The following is a 24,178-nucleotide window of genomic DNA, read 5'->3' as shown; positions in this document are numbered from 1 at the left end:
CCCCTAGAGATACCATTTCTAGATTGCCAGACGTCTCCGAACGCCCTAGGACTGTGTGGAACTACACGTTCAGCATTACTTAATTTCCTCATAAATCTCTCGCCTTTTAATCAGCTAAGTGGCTATCTGCTGAAGTTCCCTGATTTATGGATATCTTTTGAGGGCTGAGGATGCGTCCAGATACTAAGTGATTAAATGTGGATGAAAATGGCACATCACCATAATAATGACAGAAAAGAGAGTCGTGACTAGGCAGACAGAAGACCTCAGAGCCAATGCAGACGGCGTCGTAAAAGGGCAGGCTCCAGGGCTGCAGGGAAAACAGCACGATCAGGCTGGTTTTTACATGAAAATCTTCCCAGCTCCTCTCACTAGACACGCACCTGCTGGCTCAGCAGCTCCAGGGGAACCGTACCCCTCAGAATTCAGTGTTTCAAGAGCCATGGGGGCTGCAAGCTGCCAAGCTGAAAGAAATCTTGGCTTCTCTGTTCCCCCAAGCCACCAAACTCTGTGCCCTGCAAGAGAGGTTTCCACTTCTCTGAGAATTCTATCCTTCACCTGCTCATCAAAGCCAATCCCTGCTGATGGCAGTCATCAGAACACCCTCTTTTAAAACAAAACACTTCGATTTAATAGGATATTACAGAGGTACTATAAAATGACAATGGTTTATGTCACAGGTCTCTGTAAGGAACACCTGTTAAAGTGCCACCTGCTGGGCACACGACAGATAACACATACAAATTCTCCACGAGCCACTGGTCCCAGAAGGGTGAGAAATGTTCACCGCCTGTCGGCAAGAGAACCTACTTTCAAAGCGCAGTGAGAATGGCACCAGCAAAGACTGCTCTCCTTCCAGTGTAACCACAGTCCAACTGCACAATTTATCACTTCTGTACGACACTAGAGAACAACCTAGCAGCCCTATTGTAACATTCAGGAGGGTTTTTTTTAACGATAGGAGTATCTACAAAAAAAAGATCGAAACATCAATACTGTTCTAATAGGCTGGAAAAGTATTTACAAGAGGTTCTCGACGTAAGAACGTGTTGTGTTTCAAAAGCTTGTGTGTGAGCCGGATATTTGAGGACACATTTTCCATGGAAGTGTTATTATGGAGACCGGGGAAGTGACAGTCTTCACGAACTGAATATTGAAGCCGGGATGCACAGCTTTGCGGTACCATTATTTAATTGCTGAATGTCATTCACAGCCTTGCTTCTCTGGAAGACCGAATTCTAAGTTTTAATTCGGGATGCTAACATGGGAACTCCTTTGCCCCTGCCTCTCCAGAGGGAGCAGGAGACGAGAAAAAACACCAGGTTTAGGGGGATGGGTGGAAAGGGCAGGGCAGGGTAAGAGAATACTGCCTAAAAGTATCTGCATAAAAACCCTTACTTTAGGTCAGTCTCCCCTTAAATTCTCTGAACTGGGACCAAAGACAAAGTTCACTTAATAAATGCCCAAGAGGTGAGATGACCAAGGTCTAGAAAGATGAATAAAGGCCACAGTGGACCTGAAAGAGCTCAGCCCGTGGTGAGGAAGGGCAGGTAAACAGCAAGCGCTCAGTAAGTGCTACAAGGAAGATATGAACAAGGGCCCCGGTAGCCTACAGGAGCAGAGGCCCGGCCTGGATGGCCTGAAAAAGGCTTCAGAGAAAGAGATGACAGTTGAGTTAAACCTTAACAGACACGTGGGATGCTGTCACCTGAGATTCTCCATTTCACTGTCCCTACGTACAGGTTTATGCCAAAGCAAGATATTTTAAAAGTTTTTTTTTTATGTTTATTTACTTATTTTTTTAAAAAGTTTATTTATTTTTGACAGAGAAAGAGCGACAGACAGAGCATGAGTGGGGAAGGGGCAGAGAGAGGGAGACACAGAATCTGAAGCAGGCTCCAGGCTCTGAGCTGTTAGCACAGAGCCCGACACGGGGCTTGAACTCACAAACTGCGAGATCATGACCTGAGCTGAAGTCGGACGCTCAACCGACTGAGCCATGCAGGTGCCCCTGTTTATTTACTTATTTTGAGAGATAGAGAGAGAGAGACAGAGAGAATCCAAGCAGGCTCCATGCTGTCAGCGCTGAGTCTGATGCAGGGCTCGAACCCACAACCCGCGATATCGTAACGTGAGCCGAAATCAAGAGTCAGATGCTTGACCGACTGAGCCACCCAGGCACCTCCCAAAGAAGGATATTTTAAGAAATAATGTACTAATCAAACTGAAAGTCTTCCCCAAAGGGCCAAACACTGTAACCTAAACTTGTCCACTCATTGGTAGCTGTGAATGGTACCGAGCAAAAACCAACCATTAGTTTTAATCAGCTGCAGAGAATAAAAGTTTATTTCACTCAAAAAAGTAAAAAAAAAAAAAAAATTAGAGGTGCCTGGGTGGCTCAGGTCATGATCTTGAGGTTCACAGGTTCAAGCCCCATGTCAGGCTCTATGGTAGTGCTAGAGCTGGCTTGGGATTCTCTCTCCCTTCTCCATTTGCACTCGCTCTCTCAAAATAAATAAATAAATTTTAAAAATATATATTAAAAAAATTTTAATTAAGATAATTCAATTTTAAAAAGATTATTCTGGCAAATGATCTGTGGGTTCATTCTGAACTTCCCTCCATCCCAACACAGCCCCACATAGGTCTGCCACCTTACAGAAGACATGATCCTAAAATGTTGGATATGGAGAAATCTGGAATATATAAAGTTATTAAAAAAAATTTTTTTAACATTTACTCATTTTGGAGAGACACAGAGAACAGAGCGTGAGTGGGGGAGTGGCAGAGAGAGAGGGAGACAGAATCCGAAGCAGGCTCCAGGCTCTGAGCTGTCAGCACAGAGACCGACGTGGGGCTCAAACCCACTGACAGTGAGATCATGACCCGAGCCGAAGTCGGACGCTCAACAGACTGAGCCACCCAGGCGCCCCTAATAAAGTCATTTAAAATCCAGAAGGGGAACTGGTTAATCAAAGAAACCACACAGTGAATGTATTTCCATGAAATCAAAATCTTTTAATAACATGAACATTTACCCTCAATTTCTTTATTACATTAGAAAAAAGTTTACATACACAGTTTTTGTAAAGTGGCATAGTGATAGTTGATGTCTCATGGCACGTTACAAACACTTGGTGAGAAGTAGTGTGGCACCCTCTTTGAACAACGGAGACAGGGTTCCTCAGTCTACTGTATGGACCCTTCTTTCCTACATCTACGATACTCACACTTGTATCTCGGGATTTCTCAAGGGCTACCGACCCATGCCGCCATATGCAATCACCAGACCTCACTGTGGTATGAAGGCCACAAGGCTTGTGGACAACGAGTGTCTCAAGCGAGACAAAACCCAGAAGCCTCTCACTGTGGAAACCTACCCCAAACCACACCGACTCCCCCAACTTCTGACTGCCCAGCCCAGCTGGACAGCCCACTTTCAGGCCCTGTCCTGAGGCTGGATCGTGCCTGGTTGTCTCCCCCCAATGCTCTCCCACCTGTGTCTCCGAGACCCCAGTACGGGGGCACAGCTTGTCTCCCTGACGCTAACAGATATTGGTTCTCAAACACAGACACGATCCCAGCCACCCTGTCTTCTGTTCCATTTTCATATTTCTACTTTTGATACATTATTTTGTATTCCTTTGTAAAATTTAACCACCGGATCCAGTCCAATGCTACGGGGCTCACTCCCCACCTACCAATTTTCCAAGTGTCCCCTCGGTGCTCAGCGGGCTCTGCTTGCCCCCAGCGACGGCTCCTGGCTTCCCAGGAAGCCTCAGGCGTGTGCACCCCTTCTTGTCCAGCTACAAGGCGGCCGAGGGGGTCTCCTGCAGGTTCTCCTCGAGCTTCAGTCCTAGGTTGTCGATTCCGATGCTGGTGACGGGCGGCACGCTGCTCTCTGCTGGCTCGGCTGTGCGCGTGGGGGTGGAGCAGTAGAGGACGAACCCCACCATGATGACGGTGAAGGACAGGAGGTAGAGCCCCGAAAACTAGGAGGAGAACAGGCTATGGGTCGTGGTCTCCGACAAACACACGATGGCTGCTGCCCTTTGCCAACTGTGCTTTCAGGGTGACCCTCTCACAATCTTTTTCTCCTGAAAGTTGCCTAAGGAGACACTCGCTCATGCCCAAAACCCTCCAGTACGGATGCCGATGATCGTACGCACTCTGGCCACAGCAGATGGCGCCTCAGCCAAGGGGACCCTTGGATCTCTAGAGAATGGAAATTTTGCCTCGCTCTGTGATAACCCAGCTGTACTCCCACCTTGCAACCAATCCCACTCAGTGGAAAGAATCGAAAGTCAGCCTGGACACCACAAGAGAGTCAATTTCAGACCATAAGCACAATTTATAATACTGATGTGAAACAGAGGAAGATGGGACCTAAGATACAATGCGGATGTACAGATGTGACAAGTTCTCAACAACCCTTCATGTGTGAGAATGTGGTGAAATCCATTTTGGGGGCACCTTAGTCTGACTCTTGATTTCGGCTCAGGTCACGACCTCATGGTTTATGGGTTCAGGCCCCACATCGGGCTTTGTATTAATAGCTCAGAGCCTGGAGCCACAGCTTCCGATTCTGTGTCTCCCTAGCTCTCTGCCCCTCCCCTGCTCATTCTTTATCTCTCTCTCTCGAAAATAAATAAAAATAAACTTTAAAAAATGAAATAAAATCCACTTTGCTAAAATATAATAAATTATCTTGTCCCTGCAGGCAAGTGTTACATAATCAAATTTATGGTGGACTGAGCAGATTCAGATTTTTAGAGCTCGAAAGACCATTTCTCAGCAACGCCTCCAACCCAAAGAAGTCACTGCTGTAAAGTGCAGGTGGACAAGCACAGGGAAGGGAGCCCCTACAGGAGGAATCCCATACCCTCTCTGCTCCCAAAAGGACTGATTACAGCAAGAACCCGTTCTGACAGACACACCACCGAGACATGGAGTTCCTGGTGGCTTTCTCCAACCTGCTCCTCTCTGTTTAGGAAAACAACTACCCAGAGCAAAATGCAGTGAAGACACAACACTAATTCACCGTGTATTCTTACCAAAAACGGCCTGACATACCCCCAAAGTTTAAATAAATATGCACTCTGTATATTCGCTCTTATTGGAGTTGAGGATCCATACAAAACGTCAAGTATTGAGGAAATTAACACTTGTTTTTAACAGCACCAAAGATAAAACACAGAAAGAGAAAAGCTAAAGACTGACCAAGGATGGTGCAGTAAAACTTAGGGAAACTAGGCAGCACGATTAATGTGTAATTAAGTGCCTAGGACCATTTTTTTCCCTGGCAACAAGCGAACTCAACTTATGAATGGTCCTGCTAACCTGATTTTAAAGTTAAGAATGGGGTGTGCTATTTGTTCAAGCCAATAAATATTTTTAAACTAGCTGAGATTTCATAGTGTACCCCAAAGAGTTCTAATGTCTAAAAAGAGTTCTGATAAGGGGGTGACAAAGAAAAACAATCAGAAAACACAACAGGTTGGGAAAGGAGATGAGGAGAAAGAAGAACCTAGATACACTCCCAAAGGGGGAAGGAGGAACTAACCAGGGGTGTGAAATGAGCGTTAAGAGCATTGCTGCTCACCTCCAGCAGTGGGCTTCTGCCAGTCACCACTGGTTTCCACACGTTAATTTTTTAAAGGCTCTCGATTACTTCTTCCCCTTGAGCCTTTAGAACTCTTTAAGGAATGGAACAGCCACAGCCCTCCGCAAAGTGCGGAAGCCTTCAAAGTCAATGACAATGATGCAAAGTCAGTGTTGATGTCAAGCTGAACAGCAGAACCTGGCTTTAGTTCTGGGATCCAATACTCAGCACGGTCCTCAACACACAGCTGGTATTTAATAAATATTTGTTGGGGAGAAAATATTCAGAGTATATTAGGGAAAGTTAAAGCTATTTAGAGCACGCTAAACGTTTAAAGTCAGTGTTATAAAGCCAGTACTTATGTTCGCCTATAAAATGTTCACTGTTACTTGTGGGTAAATCTACATAACTTGGTCAAAACACGTCCTCTTTGGTTTGGTGGTTTTAAATGTTTAGAAGAAAAAGTAACTTTTCCTTTTAAGAAGCAGGTGATCAAATGGAGACACTTCTCTTAGAGGGGAGAGACTCTGAAGAAATGGGGTAAGTTTCCTGAATTAGAGGCTCTTACCTTCACCTTTTTTCTTACTTTGAATTCTACGCTTTGTATCTGGATCTATGCAGGAAGTTTCTTGTAGCTCCTCTGGTCGGTAAGTATTTACTCAAGATCAATTCCAGAGGAGGCAAAATTTTTAAACTTTTTCAACTCTCTGATTTTTTTAAAAATCAGAGCCAAAGTGGGGCACCTGGGGCTCAGCTGGTTAAGCATACAACCTCAGCTCAGATCGTGATCTCATGGTTTGTGGGTCTGGGCCCCGTGTCGAGCTCTGTGCTGACAGCTGAGAGCCTGGAGCCTGCTTGCTATTTTGTGTCTCCCTCTCTCTCTGCCCCTCCCCCACTCATGTTCTGTGTCTCTCTGCTGCCCTCTCTCAAAAATAAACATTAAAAAAATTTTTTAATAAAAAATCAGAGCCAACATTATTTCAGATACTACAATTTTTAAAAAGTGGTAGTATATTTGGCTTATAATCCAGTCTTTAAAAACTGGTTCTACAACACTAGGTATCTTCTTTAAGCTCTGAATGGTTTTCCACCTCTGTAATTTAGTCTGAAGATCACAGCAGATCTGCTCTTTGCTCTACATGCCTCAAAACAGCCTTTGACCAAAACAACCAAGTCTGATCTAAGAGTGAGCTGCTAGACATGCAGGGACAAAGAAACATACAGCAAAAGAAATGGGAAGGAATTTTAAAGTCTGCATGCTCCAATTTTGAGAATAATAATTTAAAGGTATGTGGTCAAAAAAATGGCTTTTTCATATAAAGTTAAGAGCAGTGAAAGAGGAAATATCTGCATGAAGGGGGCTTATAATAAGTAGTGGCAGGTGAATTTTCACTTCAAAGCTTTTATTTCTTTAACCTTACTTCTTCCTTCCCACTTGGGTATTATTTTACTTAGAAAATTCTACTTACTAAAAAGAAAAAAGTACAGGTGAGTGAAGTTGTATGTGACACATAACCTGCCAACTGCTAAGTTTAACTGCAAAACAGAAACACCATCACCTCCTAGTGGTAGCTATGTGAAATGCAAACAGCATCAATCTTTCTTGCCCCCCTCCCCAACAACTGACTCACTTTGAAGGCCTACTTTATAGCCCTTAGCAATTGCTCTCATTAAAAAAAAAAAAAAAAAAAAAAAAAATCCTAGGCTTGTTAGATCACTTCTCTGATTCATTTTGACATGTTATTTTTTAATGATGCTACCAAGAAGCTATAAATACCCTTTCAGTTTTAGTTCAGGAATACCTTAACCAACAAGTTTGTAAAGATAACAGCTAGCTCCTGTTACATGTAACGTTGCAGGGCAAAAATGGTTTATGCTTCTTTAAGCAGAAATTTCTGAGAACCCACGGAACTAGGCTTTGTGAGTTCACGGCCAATTCCTGGGAATAGTGTAAATCCGTGCCAAGCAATTTCTGCCTGGATACAAAATTCTACAAGGACAAAGGACTGTAGCTGTTGTTCCCAAATGAAACTAAAATTATCAAGCAACAGCCAACATTCTAACTATTTGTTCAAATCGCTTGCTGTGATGGCAAGCTCGTCAACGGGCATCTACTGAAGGTACAACTAAAGAAAGACGGGTTTCTGATGCAGCAGTTCTGAAGCTCCCAAGACCTTCGAGGGGACCCAAGACCCTTTCAGAAGTCTGTAACATCAAAAGTCTTCTTATAATACTAATAAGATGCTACTTGCCTGGAGTGCAGGGGGACTTTCCAGTGAAATTCTTTTTTTTTTTATGTTGATTCACTTTTTGCGAGAGAAACAGACCGAGCACAAGCAGGAGAGGGACAGAGAGAGAGGGAGACACAGAATCGGAAGCAGGTTCCAGGCCCTGAGCTGTCAGCACAGAGCCGGACGTGGGGCTCCAACTCATGAACGGTGAGATCATGACCTGAGCCGAAGTCGGACGCTTAACTGACTGAGCCACCCAGGCGCCCCTGTCAGTGAATTCTTGCCCCAAAAATGAGGTTTAATTTTGGATCTAAAATATTAAAGAAACCCATTACTTCTTTTAGACCAAGCAAGTGTTCCTATTTGCTTACCTTATAGCCAAACAGAAAGAGTCCAAAGAAAAGACTGTAGAGGTCGGCTGTCAGGATGCCCAAGTTCACAGAAGTGGCACTAGTGACCTGAATCACCAGCGGCATAAAGCTGTACAGGCAAAACATACAGAGGGCAAACGCCACAAACAGCAGGGCTGTGGGGGGGACACAAAAGTGGAATGTCGAATATCACAGGAAGAAATCAGAAGGCAAAGACACTTTGAAGGCTTGGCTGCCGTATAAAATTCCCTGTTTAACATACTATCTACAAAGTCTCTTGTTAACACTCAGCATTGCCAATGAGGCATAGAAAGCTCTCAGGAAAAATATAATAATAAGACATGACATAGAGGAAGGATTTCAAAACTGCAACAGGGTGTTGAGGGGGAAGGGCACAGAAACTTGCTCACGGTGGGACTGGTTCAACAGCTCCAGCCACCCCACGCAGAGAGATCTTGTGATAAAAGGTCAATAAAAGCAGAATAACGATCAAGAAGTATAACCCATAATCTTTTGTTCATCTCATTAAATTCAGTGCTCCCAGAAAGCACAGTATAACCATCCTCTATCGGACAGACACAGTGTGGGTGCTCACTATTTAGCTTTGCAACCGCCTCTTCAATCTCACCCCCATACCTGACACACACCCACACACAGCCACTCACACCCCGGCAATCGAAGTTATTTAACTGAACTAAATTATCCAAGCCCGGCAAATGAACACAGCATTTTACGTACTGCTTATAACTTCTTTCCACTCATCATTAAATAAGGTTGGAGTCTTTCCTGTTTCACCACTGTTTTCTTCTACATTATTGATTAGTGCAGGTGCCCAGGAATACCAGAGAGAAGCAATGGAAGGTGGTGGGTGATTACGCGCCATCAGATGATTCGGGTTAATGTTTCACAAATTACATCAAGCAGACAACCTTCACAAGAGCTTTGAGGACTCATGATACAGATCTAATTGACAGGGAGTGTGACCGAAGGTCAGTCTTGCTCAGAATTCCTAGGACAGCAAAACTATTCCTGAAGGTTAAGGTTAAGAATTAACTCCTGTGGAAGGTTCATTTACAAGTTCTCACGGAGAGCTCCCTGTAGACCACTGGAGCCCTCTGTGTACTGAATTACTCTGTGATTTTACAAAAATGACTAAATATTATGTAAATGAAGGTATTTATTTCTTGATTCGTGTTTTTGTCACTTAGAGGAAAAGGATACTGACCAAAAAAAGGATGAACATTTATGAACATACCGATTTTCCAGTCCCACTGAATGCTGGCAATATCCTTACATTCAACGATCGATCTAAGATTAAAACAAGAGGTCACAGTGAGATCTTACTCATTTTCACTTGTTTATAAGCATTTTAGTTGCTATACATCAGCTAAGGTGAAGAATTATGTTGATTCTTTTTTGAGGATTACATTGATTTTTAAATTTTGGTAAGTATGTTTAATAAAAATGACATAGAATAAAATCAAAGGGGCCCATAAACACGTTTGATGCCTGTAGAAGCAGTTTTCAAATAGTGGTCAGCTATAGAAGGAAAACATGACAGTGTGTCTTCCATTTGAAATGGGAGATAATAGTTTCTGGAAATCATTGAAAAACAGTCTTTCTTGGTAATGCCCCAACCACACTATAAGCAGAAATCCCAAGCATCATGCACACGTAAGAAAATAAGGCATAGGGGCGCCTGGGTGGCTCAGTCGGTTAAGCGTCCGACTTCGGCTCAGGTCATGATCTCGCAGTGTGTGAGTTCGAGCCCCACGTCGGGCTCTGTGCTGACAGCTCAAGGCCTGGAGCCTGCTTTAGATACTGTGTCTCCCCCACTCTCTTCCCCTCCTCTGCTCATGCTCTGTCTCTGTCTCAAAAATAATTAAAAACATCTAAAAAAAAGAAAGAAAATGAGGCATATTTTTTGCCATTTCTAGAATCTTCTAGGGGTGCTGGGTGGCTCAGTTGGTTAAACATCCAGCTCTTGGTTTCGGCTCAGGTCATGATCTCACAGTCTTGAGTTCAAGCCCCACATCGGCCTCTGCGCTGACAGTGCAGAACCTGCTTGGGATTCTCTCTCTCTCTCCCCCCACTCTCTCTGTCCCTCCCTACCTGCTCTCTCTCTCTCTCAAAACACATAAAAATAAACAAAAAACAAAACAAAACAAAAGAGTCTCCTCATAGATAGTTAGCAAGTCACCGATTTCAAATCGGAATCTGGGCCAAATCAACAATGAACAGTAGTAGCTGGAAAGTGATCATGTATGATAAATGTGCTTCTTTGGGTTTTTTTGTTTTTTTGTGTTTTTTTTTAGTTTATATTTGACAGAGACAGAGGGGGAACATGAGCTGGGGAGGGACAGAGAGAGAGGGAGACACAGAATCCGAAGCAGGCTCCAGGCTCCAAGCTGTCAGCACAGAACCTGATGCGGGGCTCGAACTCACGAAGCGTGAGATCATGACCTGGGCCGAAGTCGGACACTCAACTGACTGAGCCACCCAGGTGCCCCTACTTCTTTGGTTTTTAAGGGAAATCTTAGACTCTTACAGCTGTATGCCGCTGATAATGGTTCCGAATAGGCCCACCATTCCTAAAAACTCCTGCCTGCTCAGCTTCTTCACGATATACTCTTCACACACGTTAGAAACAGCATAGAGAGAAGCTCCAAGAAGGACCAAGATGTCACCAATCAGCACGTCACTACCTGCAGGAAGGCAAGGCACAAAACACAACACAGTGTCAATATAGGGGACCCTAGCTCGCTCGCTTCCAGCAGTTTATCTGGTTCACATTCGTTTAAGTAAGCCTTTATGGAAGGACAAACCCTGATTTCTAAAAGTTTAAGGACCCTTCTTCTCCTCAATTTCTGGCACAATTCTGCCATGATTTTTCTCACAGTACAACCCCTCAGGAGACTATAAGATCAGAAAATGGAGCCATAATGTAAGGCCTCAGGAAATGATTCTATGACAGAGAAATTGATGGAATTTATGGCAGGGGATTAACTGAAAACTACAGGGAAGGAAGCTACCCAGTCAAGGTTATCTTCTCTCAAAGGGCACAATAAAGTCACTCGGAGGTTGGGTGAATTCGACACCGTATTTAGATTTTATACCATCAATTGCCTGAACTTTGGCCCAAAGCATGTCCACGTCCACATGTTCTCATCCATGGAGCCAGTGAAAAAGAGGTCAGTCATCCAGTGGACATGAAACTTCCTTTTGATAAAAAAAACCAACAATCTACAGTAGCTTTTCCAGTAAACTAATCTCAACATATGGGCCCAAAGATTAATTGTAAATATATCAACAATTGTCTCTCTCATGAGATGAAACAAAACTATTTATTGTGACAAAAAGGCACGAGCACCGTGCAGAGGTAAGAACATAAAAAACTGCTTTGCAGGGGCACCTGGGTGGCTCAGTCGGTTAAGTGTCTGACTTGGCTCAGGTCATGATCTCAAGTTTATGGGTTTGAGCCCCACATCAGCTGACAGCTCAGCGCCTGGAGCCTGCTTCAGATTCTGTGTCTCCCTCTCTCTCTCTGCCCCTCCCCTGCTCGTGCTCACTCAGTCTCTCTCTTTCTCAAAAACAAATAAATTGGGGCGCCTGGGTGGCTCAGTTGGTTAAGCGGCCGACTTCGGCTCAGGTCATGATCTCGCAGTCCGTGAGTTCGAGCCCCGCGTCGGGCTCTGTGCTGACAGCTCGGAGCCTGGAGCCTGCTTCAGATTCTGTGTCTCCCTCTCTCTCTGCCCCTCCCCTGCTCGTGCTCACTCGCTCTCTCTCTCTCTCAAAAATAAATAAACATTAAAAAAAAAAAGCTGCTTTGTGGAAGTGGTTACAACAGCAGAAGCAAATAGATCTCAAAATAAAAAACTTAAAAGACAGTTTATAAGCAAGACACGTTTTCTATCTTTTACCATATATCTTTGCAATATAAAAGCAAAAACACGAGGCGCCTGGGTGGCTCAGTCAGTTTAGAGTCCGGCTCTTGATTTTGGCTCAGGTCATGATCCCAGGGCTGTGGGATCGAGCCCCGCGTTGGGCTCCTCACGGAGCATGGGGCCTGCGTGGGATTCTCTCTCCTCTCCCTCTGCCCCTGCCCCCTGCTCCCATTCTGTCTCTCAAAATAAATAAATTAAAACATTTTTTTAAAAAAAAGCAAAAGTACAAGCAAAACATTTTTCTGGGACGGAACCAGAAACAAAGTAGCACAGCCTCACCTGAATTGTCTTCTCTCCCTGCGAGTATGTCGGCACCGACCATCGTCCCCACGCCCAGCAGACAGACAGCTACAGCAATCAAGTGGATCACTCTGTATCTTGCATAGAGAACAAACCACGAGAGCGCCATCAACACAGGAATCCCAAAGCAGTCCAAAAGCTGCATGGAAGGAGAAACAAACAACTTAAACCATCTCTCCTCAGCTAAACGATGGAGTCAGCACCTAACTACTACCAGCTGTGTACATTTCGTGTGCATTTCACGGATTTACCCCATTGCCTGGACTCCCCAGTACCCGGGTTAGCTCATCTAACCTTCACGATTCTAGGAGACTGAAAATGCATTTCCCATTTCACAGAGCAGGAAAACCAAGGCGCAGAGAGGTCACGTGAGCTGCCCCAAATCCCACAGTCAGAAGCGGGAGAACCGGTTGCTGCCCCCAGGAATTCCTCCCAGCAGCCGGTGCTACCTCGACACTCCCGCCTGTGTTTACCCCTGTAAGTCCAGGAGGCAGAGCTGCGGGCCCTCGTGCACCCTTGACCCGAGTCAACAAATACTTTCGCCCCTCCCAGGTGGGAGACGCTACAAGAGAAGCTGGAGACGGAGGTGTGTGTGAGACACGGCCCTCAGGGGCACAAAGAAAGCCAGACACAGGTGGAATAAGTCGTCACACAACCAGATACTTCAGTGCCTTTGGGCCAAGAGCTGCAGAGAAGTAGCAGGGGTTGTCAGAAGGCCCCGAGACACCAGCGCCCTGAGCAAGTGTGCGGCCCCACCTCGTGGGACAACACCTGCTCCCGGCAAATCCTCTCGCTCATCTCCGTCGTCTACTCCTAAACACTTGCCACACCTCTGATACTGCCGGGCGGAAAGGCAGGGGAGTGAACAGTGGCAAAATCCCAGCAAATCCAAAATCGGTGGCAAGATAGAGAAAAAATGGGGGATTTTATTCACTCAATTCTCGAGGTCACAGATTTTGCAGAGTGCATTCAAGGATAAAATACATGCCATACGCTAATAATACTCCTGGAACTGTTTTATTGCTCACTCTGTTTTTTGTTTTGTTTTGTTTTTAACCTTGTCGCTGATTCGCTCTGTAGCTCTCTGGTTTGGGACAAGGCAGGCCCCTAAATCTCCAGCAGCCTGTTTCATGCTGTCCACCGCTGTTTAGTGATTGCCTTTCACTGCAATGTCATTACTGGAGGCGGACGTGCCGACATGGGAATGGGCACTGTGCCTTGTTATTTATTCCAGCTGCAGAACGCTAATCCCCTAAGTGCTTTACTGAGCCCGCCGGAACAACAAATCATTAAGCGATGCACATGGTAATAGCCCGTCCCAGAAGACACCAGCAGAATCCAGCCATGATGACTTAACAAAGTCTACACTAGAATTCCTTCAACAAAAAAAGTACAAAAGGTCACTCTCAAAAACTCTCACAGCAAACTCCCTATCCTGAAATCGTGTCTTCAAATCAAACTTATATTGGCTCTATTTTTTAACAATTTTGGGGGGCCATATAAGGGAGCTGCGCATGGGGTGCAGCCACTGACCAGCCGCGTGCTCCCCAGCCGGTCCCCCTCTGCGTCAAAGTATGAGAGGAAGAGAGCAGACCCAGATGATCTCACGGGTCCCTTCTTACCATAATGTTCCATGACTTCTCATCTGATATCTAGCACGTATGGCCTTCTAACTACATTGATTCTCCTTTTCACAATGTACTCTTGGTGATGGAAATCTTCTCTTTGATACTTTCAGTCCCAAGAGCCTCCCTATTTAATTTAATCTTTAAAAATTATTGGACAGCCACAGTAGACAAGGCACTATAAGTAAGACGCTGGGGGAAGCAGAGGCACAAAAATGAGTTAGATTTTATTAGAAATACCTTATTAAAGACGGAGCACAGAGGAGAACATGAGATTGAATTAGACCTTAGAGAACGGAGGACAGGGGCTTCAAAAAGCACTGTGTTCTAGAAAGAATAGAGCTGCACAATGCAGGAGAAGCTGGCTGAGGGTGGGGAACCAGCAGAGGTGGCTGTAAAGTGAGAGGAAGCACGAGTACCAAACTAGCCCGTGGGGTGTCAATGGCCACGTCTGTGAGCACCATATTACATTACTGGTAGTTACTACATTACTGGCCATAATTACAGAATCTTTTTAAATTTTTTTTAATGTTTATTTTTGAGAGAGAGAGAGACAGAGCACAAGCAGGGGAGAGCAGAGAGAGAGGGAGACACAGAATCTGAAGCAGGCGCCAGGCTCCCAGCTGTCAGAGCTTGTGGTGGGGCTCGAGTTCACGAACTGGGAGATCATGACCTGAGCCAAAGTCAGACACTTAACTGACAGAGCCACCCAGGCACCCCTGTAATTACAGAACCTTTGAAGGAATCCTTAGGGAGAGACATGTGGCCCAAACTCCCTTTCACCCAGGCCACAGATTTACTCAAGCAGAGACTTGGCTGGAAGGATCCCAGCGACACGGACCCTCCGCGGAGCTGGGAGCTGTAGCGGTCACATGCCCTTCTGGTACTGTACTCCTTGCGAGCACCGAAAAGCAAACACCTTTTGACAACCAAATGCTTACGTTTTCCTAAGAGGCTAGAAGTGAAAGAAATTTTTTTCAGTGGTAAAGGACATGAACTTCAGTCAAAAAGACCCAACTGTAAGAGTTCCACTTAGCTGTGTTTAGACCTTGTACCATTTCAAAACTTGTCATCGTCAGTCGTCAAGAGATCAGTTTCTGGGAGCTCTAATCAAGTAATTAAATTGTGCCTGAGATTATAAGGATAAACGTGACTAGAAAAATGCCATCTTCCACACTCTCATACCCTCATTACCCATAGCTGAAAGCACACATAATCCTATTCATGATGAATTTCATTCTTTCAGTAACTCCTGGTCTTAATTGTTACGAAATCCTGGGTTTTTTACATGCCTCCTGTGGTATCCGTCTTAACCCATATTTCCCCAAGCCAGTCAAAAGCCAAAAAGTCTGCTGAAGACAATCCTTAGCACAATTAGTACAATGTTACAGAACAGAAAACGCTTAATAAGATGCATTCAGCATTTAATGTATATTCACATGGGAAAAATACCGAATTTTCACCAATCCTTTTGTCTTCCAAGTGAAATAAGTCCAATTTCACTTCAATTTTTCCATGGTCCTAAAATGTGAAGACGAAATAAACACATCTCTGTATTTTAGGGGCACCTGGGTGGTTCAGTCAGCTAAGCTTCCGACTTGGACCCAGGTCATTATCTCACAGTTGGTGGGTTCGAGCCCCACATCAGGCTCTGTGCTGACAGCTCAGAACTTGGAGGCTGCTTCACATTCTGTGTCTCCCTCTCTCTGCCACTCCCCCACTCACGCTCTGTGTCTCTCTCTCAAAAATAAACATTAAAAAAAAAAAGAACATCTCTGTATTTTAAATAGTGAGAAAACTGATGCATCAGAAAGTTATAAATCTAGGGGCACCTGGCTGACTAAGTCAGTTGAGCATCTGGCTCAGGTCGTGATTTCACAGTCATGGCACCAAGCCCCACATCAGGCTCTGCAATGGGCGTGGAAGCCACTTGGGACTTTCTCTCTCTCTCTCTCTCTCTCTCTCTCTCTCTCTCTCTCTCTCTCTCTATATATATATATATATATATATACCTCTGCCCTTCCCCCACTTGCATGCACTCTCTCTCTCTCTCTCACTCTCTCTCAAAAAAAAAAAGTTACAAACCTATTAAACTGTGAAGTGTAAACCTGGCCCCGGAGTCTCCCTTTATAAAGTGTGTTGTTGTTCCCACTAGTGAGTGGGTGCCATCACACAGCCCGTAAGTCTGCTAACATTAAGACAACTGAATCAGTCTTCCTCAACCCCACCCACCAAGTGAAAAAGTACTGCTCTGCAGGAACACATTTCTTTCAGTCCATCAAGAATCAACCTAAAAAAGGAATAAGGAGATCGCTTTTGCCTTTGGCCACGCAGGACGCTGAGTCTCTACCCCATGTGTCTACGAGGATCCTTCCAACAAGTCCAATGGCCCCTTTGTCTTGAATATCTACTTTACTAGCAAACCTCCCAGTTTTCTGTGGCACACAAAAGTATACTCACTTTACGGGCCGTGTTCAAACAAACTTAAAACAACTCTTGGCAACATCACAGCATCAATTGCCAACTAAATATTTCTGCTTCCTTCGGTATCAACTGTTCTACTGGGGAGCAGCACTGGCAGGTTGGGAACTGATTAACTTGTATACGTTTTCACTGATTCCAGGAGATCTTACTCATTAGCACATATGCTCCACTGAAAAACAGATAGCATCCACCTGTGTTTAGATTTCCTGCAAGGGAACAGGTTTTCGATAAAGTTGGCTTAGAAAACATGGCTTCAGCTTCTTTCCTTGAACTGAAAACTCCAAACCGGTCAGAGACTCCCCCTTACCTGGACACTGGTTAGAGTCGTATACTGGTATGCTCTGACAATCAGGTAATTGGCTTCCACATCCGCTAGTCCAAGCAGGATGTACTTCCACCATTTTCTCTTCAAGATGTGCAGAAGGTTATCACTACCTGGTGGAAAGAAATCTGGGTTGGCACATGTTGCTTGAAAGCAATACCATGGGGATGCCTGGGTGGCTCAGTCGGTCAAGCGTCCGGCTCTCGACTTCGGCTCAGGTCATGATCTCGTGGCTCACGAGTTCGAGCCCCACAGTGGGGTCTGCACTGACCCCTGCTAGGGGTCTCAGTCTCCCGTCTGCACTGACAGTGTGGAGCCTGCTTGGGAGTCTCAGTCTCCCTCTCTCTCTCTGCCCTTCCCCTGTTTGTGTGCTCTGTTTCTCTCTGTCTCTCAAAATAAATAAATAATACTTTTTTAAAGAAAGAAAAGAGGGCCGCCTGGGTGGCTCAGTCGATTAAGCTTCCAACTTCTGCTCAGATCATGATTTCATGGTTCGTGAGTTCGAGCCCCACGTTGGGCTCTGTGCTGACAGCTCAGAGCCCGGAGCCTGCTTCAGATTCTGTGTCTCCCTCTCTCTGTCTCTGCTCCTCCCCCACTTGTGCTCCCTCTCTTTCTCTCTCTCAGAAATGAATAAACATTAGAAAAAGAAAAGAAAATATTACTATGCATGTTCAATTTAGATATTAAAGAGTCGAAGCAAATGTTCATTATGTATTATGAATGTGGTGCTTCCTAATTTCCATTATTCATAACCTAAATGCCTACAGTAACTCAGCAGAGTCAGTTAGATTTTTTTCTGTTAGGAGACCCAGCATAAGGTGTCATCATAGACAAGTGTTCAAAGAAAACACCAGAGAGAAAGTAAGTAGGAGAAAAGTGGTTAAATTTCCTTTCCTACTGTCACATAAATATAACATCCAGATATGGGCTTGGATGCTGCCATTGCTGATAAGCTACACATTATCCTAGAAATGAAAAGTTTTCTTATAAATCCATTTGCTCATTTAATCTCTGCACTTGGTCATTCTTTTGGAAGAGATGTGCTTTCAAGAGAAAATTAAGTCAGTGATAAGTCTGGAAAAAAGACTTACATCATCAAAGAAACACCTTTTATTGCCCAAATTCTACTTATTTAAGTTAACTGCAATTCACTTCTTTGGAGAATCTGGCAGGCAGGAGATACACAGTTAGCACACACAGGAGAAGGCTTTACGATAAGATAATCTATAAGTCAGAATCATAACCAAAGAATTATCATCAAAGTCCAATTCGCAGGAACATCCTGAAATCAAACAGTCAGTCCCACTCAACATGACATGGCTTGGAAGGTCCCTGCCATCACCCCTTGGGGGACCTCACTGACATATTTATGAATCATGCTAACTTCCTTCAAGAGTTCAGAACAGCTCACAGAGGAGTGGAGTCTGGGGCTAGTAACCACGTGTCCAATTCTGTTTCCAACTCCTAACATTCTTGCCAAACCTGGTGCTCTCCCCTTGAAATGTTTCCCCCCCTCCCACACTGGCTTCCATTTTCTTTCAAAAATAAGTCACCTATCCCAACACAGAAATACCACTGACCTATTAAGGTTCATATTGCAAGAGGATTAGCAAACATCAGTGATTTCACGATGTGGCTGGAAATACCAAAGATGGAAGGACAGCCCCCTCCTGGTCAGTCTGGGTTACCCCTCGATTTCACATTCCTGGATTCAATCTCTTTTTGTTTTTTAGGTTTACTTATTTATCTTCAGAGAGACAGACACAGCACAAGTCGGGAAGGGCACAGAGAGAGGGAGAGAGAGAGAATCCCAAGCAGGCTCCACACTGTCAGCACGGAGCATGATGCAGGGCTCGAACCCACAAAACTGAGAGATCGGGACCCGAGCCGATCATGACTAAGATGCTTAACCAACTGAGCCACCCAGACACCCCTCACGCTCTCCTCTTACGGGAAGGACGTCTGTTATGACTAACAGCCCCTCGTGCACAGCATGGGCTCAGGGGCAGGCTGCCCGGCTTGGAATCCGGCTCCACCAGTCACTACCTGTATGACTCACAACCGGCTATGGTGGGCTGTGTGACTCTGTTTCCTCATCTGCAAAGTAGGGATAACGGTAATATTCACTTTGCTTCCTTGGGAGGACTTAGTGACATAACATGTAACAAAATGAGTTAAACAATTCAAATGATATCCGGCACAAGAGGTCAATCAGAACCTTTCCCAATTTTTGCATAGCAGCTAGAAATCATAAATCTGTAACAATTCTAAAACAACGTAACCAAGGGCACCTGGGTGGTTCAGCTGGTTAAGTATCTGACTTCAGCTCAGGTCATGATCTCGTGGTTCATGGATTCGAGCCCTGCATTGGGCTCTGTGCTGACAGCTCAGAGCCTGCTTTGGATTCTGTGTCTCCCTCTCTCTACTCCTCCCCCTTGCACTTTATCTCTCTCTCAAAAATAAACATTAAAAAAAAAATTAAAACAACTTAACCAGCCAGTAATAAGGATGTTACTTCCTTCTCTCCCTCTCCCTCTCTGTCTGCCCCTCCCCACTTGTGCTGTCTCTTTTTTAATATTATTAAAAAATAAATATTTTTTAAAAGGGGGGGGGCACCTGAGTGGCTCAGGAGGTTAAGTGTCTGACTCCTGATTTTGGCTCAGGTCATGATTTCATGGCTCATGAGATCAAGCCCTACATCAGGCTGTCTGTCAGCACGGGATTCTCTCTCTCTCCCTCTCTCTGCCCCTGCCCTGCTCTACTCTCTCTCTCTCTCAAAATAAACAAACATTAAAACAAAAAAAGATGTTAACTCCTTGCCAATTCCTTTGTCTTTCTCACAACATAGATTTGATCTACACACAACCCGTGCACCGTCTAACATTCTCCACTTGGCTGGAAATGTGTATTTTGGAGAGTGAGTCTCTTTTTAAGGGTTTTTAATATTGTCTCTTAACTGTATCAACCACAGGGGAAAAAATAAAACCTGACTCTTAATGGAGCTTCCGCTTTTTTAATTTTATTCATTTTTTTAAAGTAATCTCTACCTCCAACGTGGGGCTCGAACTCACAACCCCGAGATCAAGAGTCCCATGCTTTACCAACTGAGCCAGTCAGATGTCCCAGCACTTTTTCAAATTCCTTGACAACTTCTACTGGTACCGTCTGGTGCTCCCTGTTCTTAACAATTTCACAGAGTTATACATAAATCTCCAATTGCTATTTGCATACCATTCAGAGGTGCCTTCCTTTTCTAATAACTTGGATGAAAAATAGTTTCCTGTTCTTGGTTTGACCTCGCATTTTATTTTTTAAGTAATCAGAAGCCCAACATTTTTATAAAGATAACTGGCTGCAAAGGCCACTCTCACGTTGTACCGACCTGACTGGAATGCCAGCATCACCGTATAAAACAGAAGCAGCAGGCAATAGTTGATAAAGCTCTGAAGCATGGGCGTGTTCACTCTGTATCTTTCTGCCAGGTACTGGCTGGTAATGGCCGTCCCGCATATACACAAGGACAACATCTGACCCAATGCAACTGTCTTCAAGATGTTCCTGGAAAATAAAGGAGAAACTCAGAACGACTTGCAAGTAAATTGTACCTTATGTGCGCGTGCCCGCACACACACACACTAAACACAAAGAAAAATGTGAATTATTCCAGGCGGTTCTTTATTTCACTGTTTTGCTTACTTCATGAACACAAAAACCAAAGTGTTGTATTTTAGGGGCGCCTGGGTGGCTCAGTCAGTTGAGCGCCTGACTTCAGCTCAGGTCATGATCTCACAGTCCGTGGGTTCGAGCCCCGTATCAGGCTCTGTGCTGATAGCTCAGAGCCTGGAGCCTGTTTTGGATTCTGTGTCTCCCTCTCTCTCTCCACCCCTCTCCTGCTTGTGCTTTTTCTCTCTCTCTCAAAAATAAATAAACATTAAAAAAAATTTTTTTTAATAATAAAGCATTGTATTTTAACAAACTACATCTTTCACTCTTTGACATTTCTGATTTCCCACATTTCTCATTCCCACAAAGGTACATATTCCCAAACTTCACTGATCATTTTAATGTTTTTTGTTTGCTTGTTTTTTAGAGAGAAACAGAGCACAAACAGGAGAGGGGCAGAGACACACACACAGCATCCGACGCAGGCTCCAGGCTCCAAACTGTTAGCACAGAGCCTGACGTGGGGCTCGAACTTGTGAACTGTGAGATGATAACCTGAGCTGAAGTCGGATACTTAACCTGCTGAGCTGCCCAGGAACCCCTTCACTGATCATTTTAGAGATCATTTTGATCACTTTGCTGTGTCACATTCTATCTGAAGGGTGTGTGATTTTTTTAATGCAACTTTAACTGTAGTTTTAAAATCTTCCTATTCATTAAATGTTTACCATTTTTTCCTCCTTTCATTCTCCCAGAGACTTGATTTCTTCAACTAAGGCTTTCACTGTTGCCTGCACGCTTGAATCACAGAGATTTAAAAAAAATTTTTTTTCAATGTTTATTATTTTTGAGAGACAGAGAGCAAGCAGGGAAGGGGCTGAGAGAGAGGGAGGCACAGAATCCCCGAAGCAGGCTCCAGGCTCTGAGCCGTCAGTCAGCACGGAGCCCGACACGGGGCTCGAACTCACGAACCGCGAGATCATGACCTGAGCCGAAGTCAGTCGCCTAACCAACTGAGCCACTCAGGCACCCCCCACAGAGATTTTTTAAATGCCAACGTCCAGCTGCACCTGGGACCCACTTTGCCATCACGTCTGGCGGTGGGTCCCAGGCACCAGTGACATTCCAAGCTCCCTGAGTGATTCCAGGGTGCGGCCAAGACTCAGAATCACTGCTCTCAAGGCTGGCACTTTGGATCCACAGAATAAGACCAGGTCTCCGCCTTTTGGTATTTAAAAAAACAAGAGGCATCGTAACAACCAACTAAAGCCAGGTCAGTGTCGATGGAAAGTACAGAATGACATGAAAGGCGCCCCAGGGGGAGAACGTACAGAACCCAGTGGCCCATTAAACCTCCGGAGGAAGCACTGAAAATGATCTCGGGGTTTCCTTTCCAGAGTAGATGACTGGACACATACAAGGCGGCTGACCAGGTCAGGGAATACAGGATGAGAAGCAGGTGTGGGCAAGGGAAGGGGAGTGAGTTCACTGGAAAAGCAGGAGAGATGGAGATGGCTGTACCATCCGAGGGAAAAACAGTAAAAGGTTTGTGACAGGGGGACTCTTAAGAAGGCCCCTAGTGGGTCTCTGCTTCCTGGCAGTTTTGTCCCATGTAATCTCGTCTTGAGCGTGGGCAGGATCTGTGACTTGCTTCTAACCATTAGAACACAGTAAAAGTAATGGGATATCACTTCCACCAACATATTCCACGAGGTCACAACTCCCACCTTGCAAGTCAACTCTTTGGCCCCTCCTCCTCACTAGCTCCGATGAAACAAGGTGCCACATACACAGACCCACGTGGCAAGGAGCTGAGGGTGCTGGGGCACCGAGGCCATCCGTCCACCGGTCTGCCATGAAAGGAATCCCGCCAACATGAACATGAGCCTGGAAGCGGACCCCTCCCCGCTGGAGGCTGCAGGGGGGTCCCCGGCCCCGGCCGACGCCGTGACTGCAGGCTCGTGAGAGACCCCGGAACACAGGGCAGAGGTAAGCCACGCCCAGATGCCCGATCCACAAAAACTGTGACAGTAAGTGTATCTTATTTTAAGTCGCTAAGTTTGTGGTAATTTGTTAAACAGTAATAGATAACAAACACCAAGTTTAAACTCTGGACTTCAGAAAGTTAGACCATAATCTGTTTTGTTCTCCACCACACATCCAGTGCCTGGCACTTCATTGTCACCCGATAAATATTTGTTGAACACACGTCAGTGGATAAAGATAGAATCACATGTGCCCAAATAGATGAACTGCAAGATCAGAGACAGACTAGAAATTGTAAGAGTACCGTGAGGGGTCCCGAGGTGGCTCAGGGGGTTAAGCATCTGACTCTTGATTTGGGCTCAGGTCATCATCTCACAGTCGTGGGACCGAGCCCTGTGTCTGGACACTGCAGAGTCTGCTTGGATTCTCTCTCTCTCTCCCTCTCTGCCCCTCCCCTGCTCATGTGCCCTCTCTAAATAAAAAACAAACAAAATTTTTAAAAAAGAGTACCATGATACAGAAGTGAAGAGTGGAAAACATTTTTAAGAGGAAGAGATCATCAATACCATAGTATCAAAAACTACAGGGAGAAGAAGCGGCATCATAGTTAAAGAGACACAGCTGGATTGGCAAGCTGGAAGTCGCTTACACCTTTGAAAGAAAGCTTTTCCTCGTGGTAATGCCTAACGTCAGATTCCAGGGAGCAGAGTGAACAGAACATGAGCAAGTAAATGTACCAAGCATAAATAGCTGGTTTTTTTTTTTAGTGATAAAAAGAGAATAGGAATAAGAAAAGAGTTTGAAGAATAAGCAGCAATGTTGAAGAGATGGGTTTATCATCATCATCACCACCACCATCATCATCATCATCATCATCATCATCATCACCATCATCATCTTGCTAAAAGGACTGAGGAAGCTTAAATATGTCTGGCAGATGAGCAGAAGGCACTACGAGTAAAAACCTGAAGACTGACAAAAAAGAAACTGAAGACAGATCACGAAGATAGCTCCTGGAAAGGTCAGGAAGCAGGACGGAGAACACTGAAACTTTTGTTTAAAATGCACTCTATATACATACTTCCTCCCAGAGTTGCTCTAAGTGAGGTAGCAAATACCAAAACTGCAGAAGATAGAATATCTGTTCTAAGAGTTTACAGTTACAATGTATTTTTTTCCTGTGGAATGTTTGTTTCAGTAATTTGCAACTCATCTCCCACAATCCTAGTACAGGGCAGAAAGAGAAAGGGGACGTTTGCTGGGAGAGTTGACCCTAAACACACTAGCAGAGCCTTGGCAGTGTATCAGGACAAGAAGGTAAAAAGTGAGTGGGCTCTCTCTGTGCCTCAGAGGTTCAGAGTCTGCCGGGGATAAGCAGGCATGTAAACTAGGAATTAGGGCCCAGCAAGACCAGGGCTATCACGGGCTAGTTTTATAGACTTTAAGAATTCACCAGACAAGCATGGTCAGAAAACGCATTCCAATTCTAAGCAGAAAGAGTGGTATATGTACCAAGGCACCGAGCCCTAAAACAATATGGCACATTCAAGTGGGTTGATTGCAAAGAGTGTTGGGACAGAAAAATAGCAGCAAATGAGGATGAAAAGTCAATAGCAGCCAGATCCAGAAGGGCCTTAGATGTAATAATGC

At 44.8% G+C, this 24,178-nt stretch overlaps 1 protein-coding gene across 6 annotated transcripts in view; it reads right to left on the bottom strand.

The window, feature by feature from the left end:
* Positions 1-2,995: 2,995 nt before the first annotated feature.
* SLC35F2 (solute carrier family 35 member F2) overlaps positions 2,996-24,178 on the bottom strand; it is an 86,579-nt gene continuing 65,396 nt past the window's right edge. For 5 of the 6 annotated variants that reach the window (XM_053204160.1, XM_053204158.1, XM_053204161.1 and 2 more), the window contains 8 exons: positions 20,262-20,437; positions 16,865-16,992; positions 12,428-12,587; positions 10,753-10,909; positions 9,460-9,512; positions 8,205-8,359; positions 5,603-5,849; positions 3,856-3,992 (listed from right to left, as the gene is read on the bottom strand). In XM_053204160.1, coding sequence (XP_053060135.1) covers positions 5,646-5,849; positions 8,205-8,359; positions 9,460-9,512; positions 10,753-10,909; positions 12,428-12,587; positions 16,865-16,992; positions 20,262-20,406 — 1,002 coding nt within the window. In that variant the 5' untranslated portion in view covers positions 20,407-20,437 and the 3' untranslated portion in view covers positions 3,856-3,992; positions 5,603-5,645. Of the gene's footprint in view, positions 3,993-5,602; positions 5,850-8,204; positions 8,360-9,459; positions 9,513-10,752; positions 10,910-12,427; positions 12,588-16,864; positions 16,993-20,261; positions 20,438-24,178 lie in introns of all 6 variants that reach the window. The other variant, XM_027036426.2, reaches the window with a different exon arrangement.

Source organism: Acinonyx jubatus, chromosome D1, assembly GCF_027475565.1.
Source record: "Acinonyx jubatus isolate Ajub_Pintada_27869175 chromosome D1, VMU_Ajub_asm_v1.0, whole genome shotgun sequence".
NCBI classification, from domain to species: Eukaryota; Metazoa; Chordata; class Mammalia; order Carnivora; family Felidae; genus Acinonyx; species Acinonyx jubatus.
This window is presented reverse-complemented; position numbering and strand designations above follow the sequence as displayed.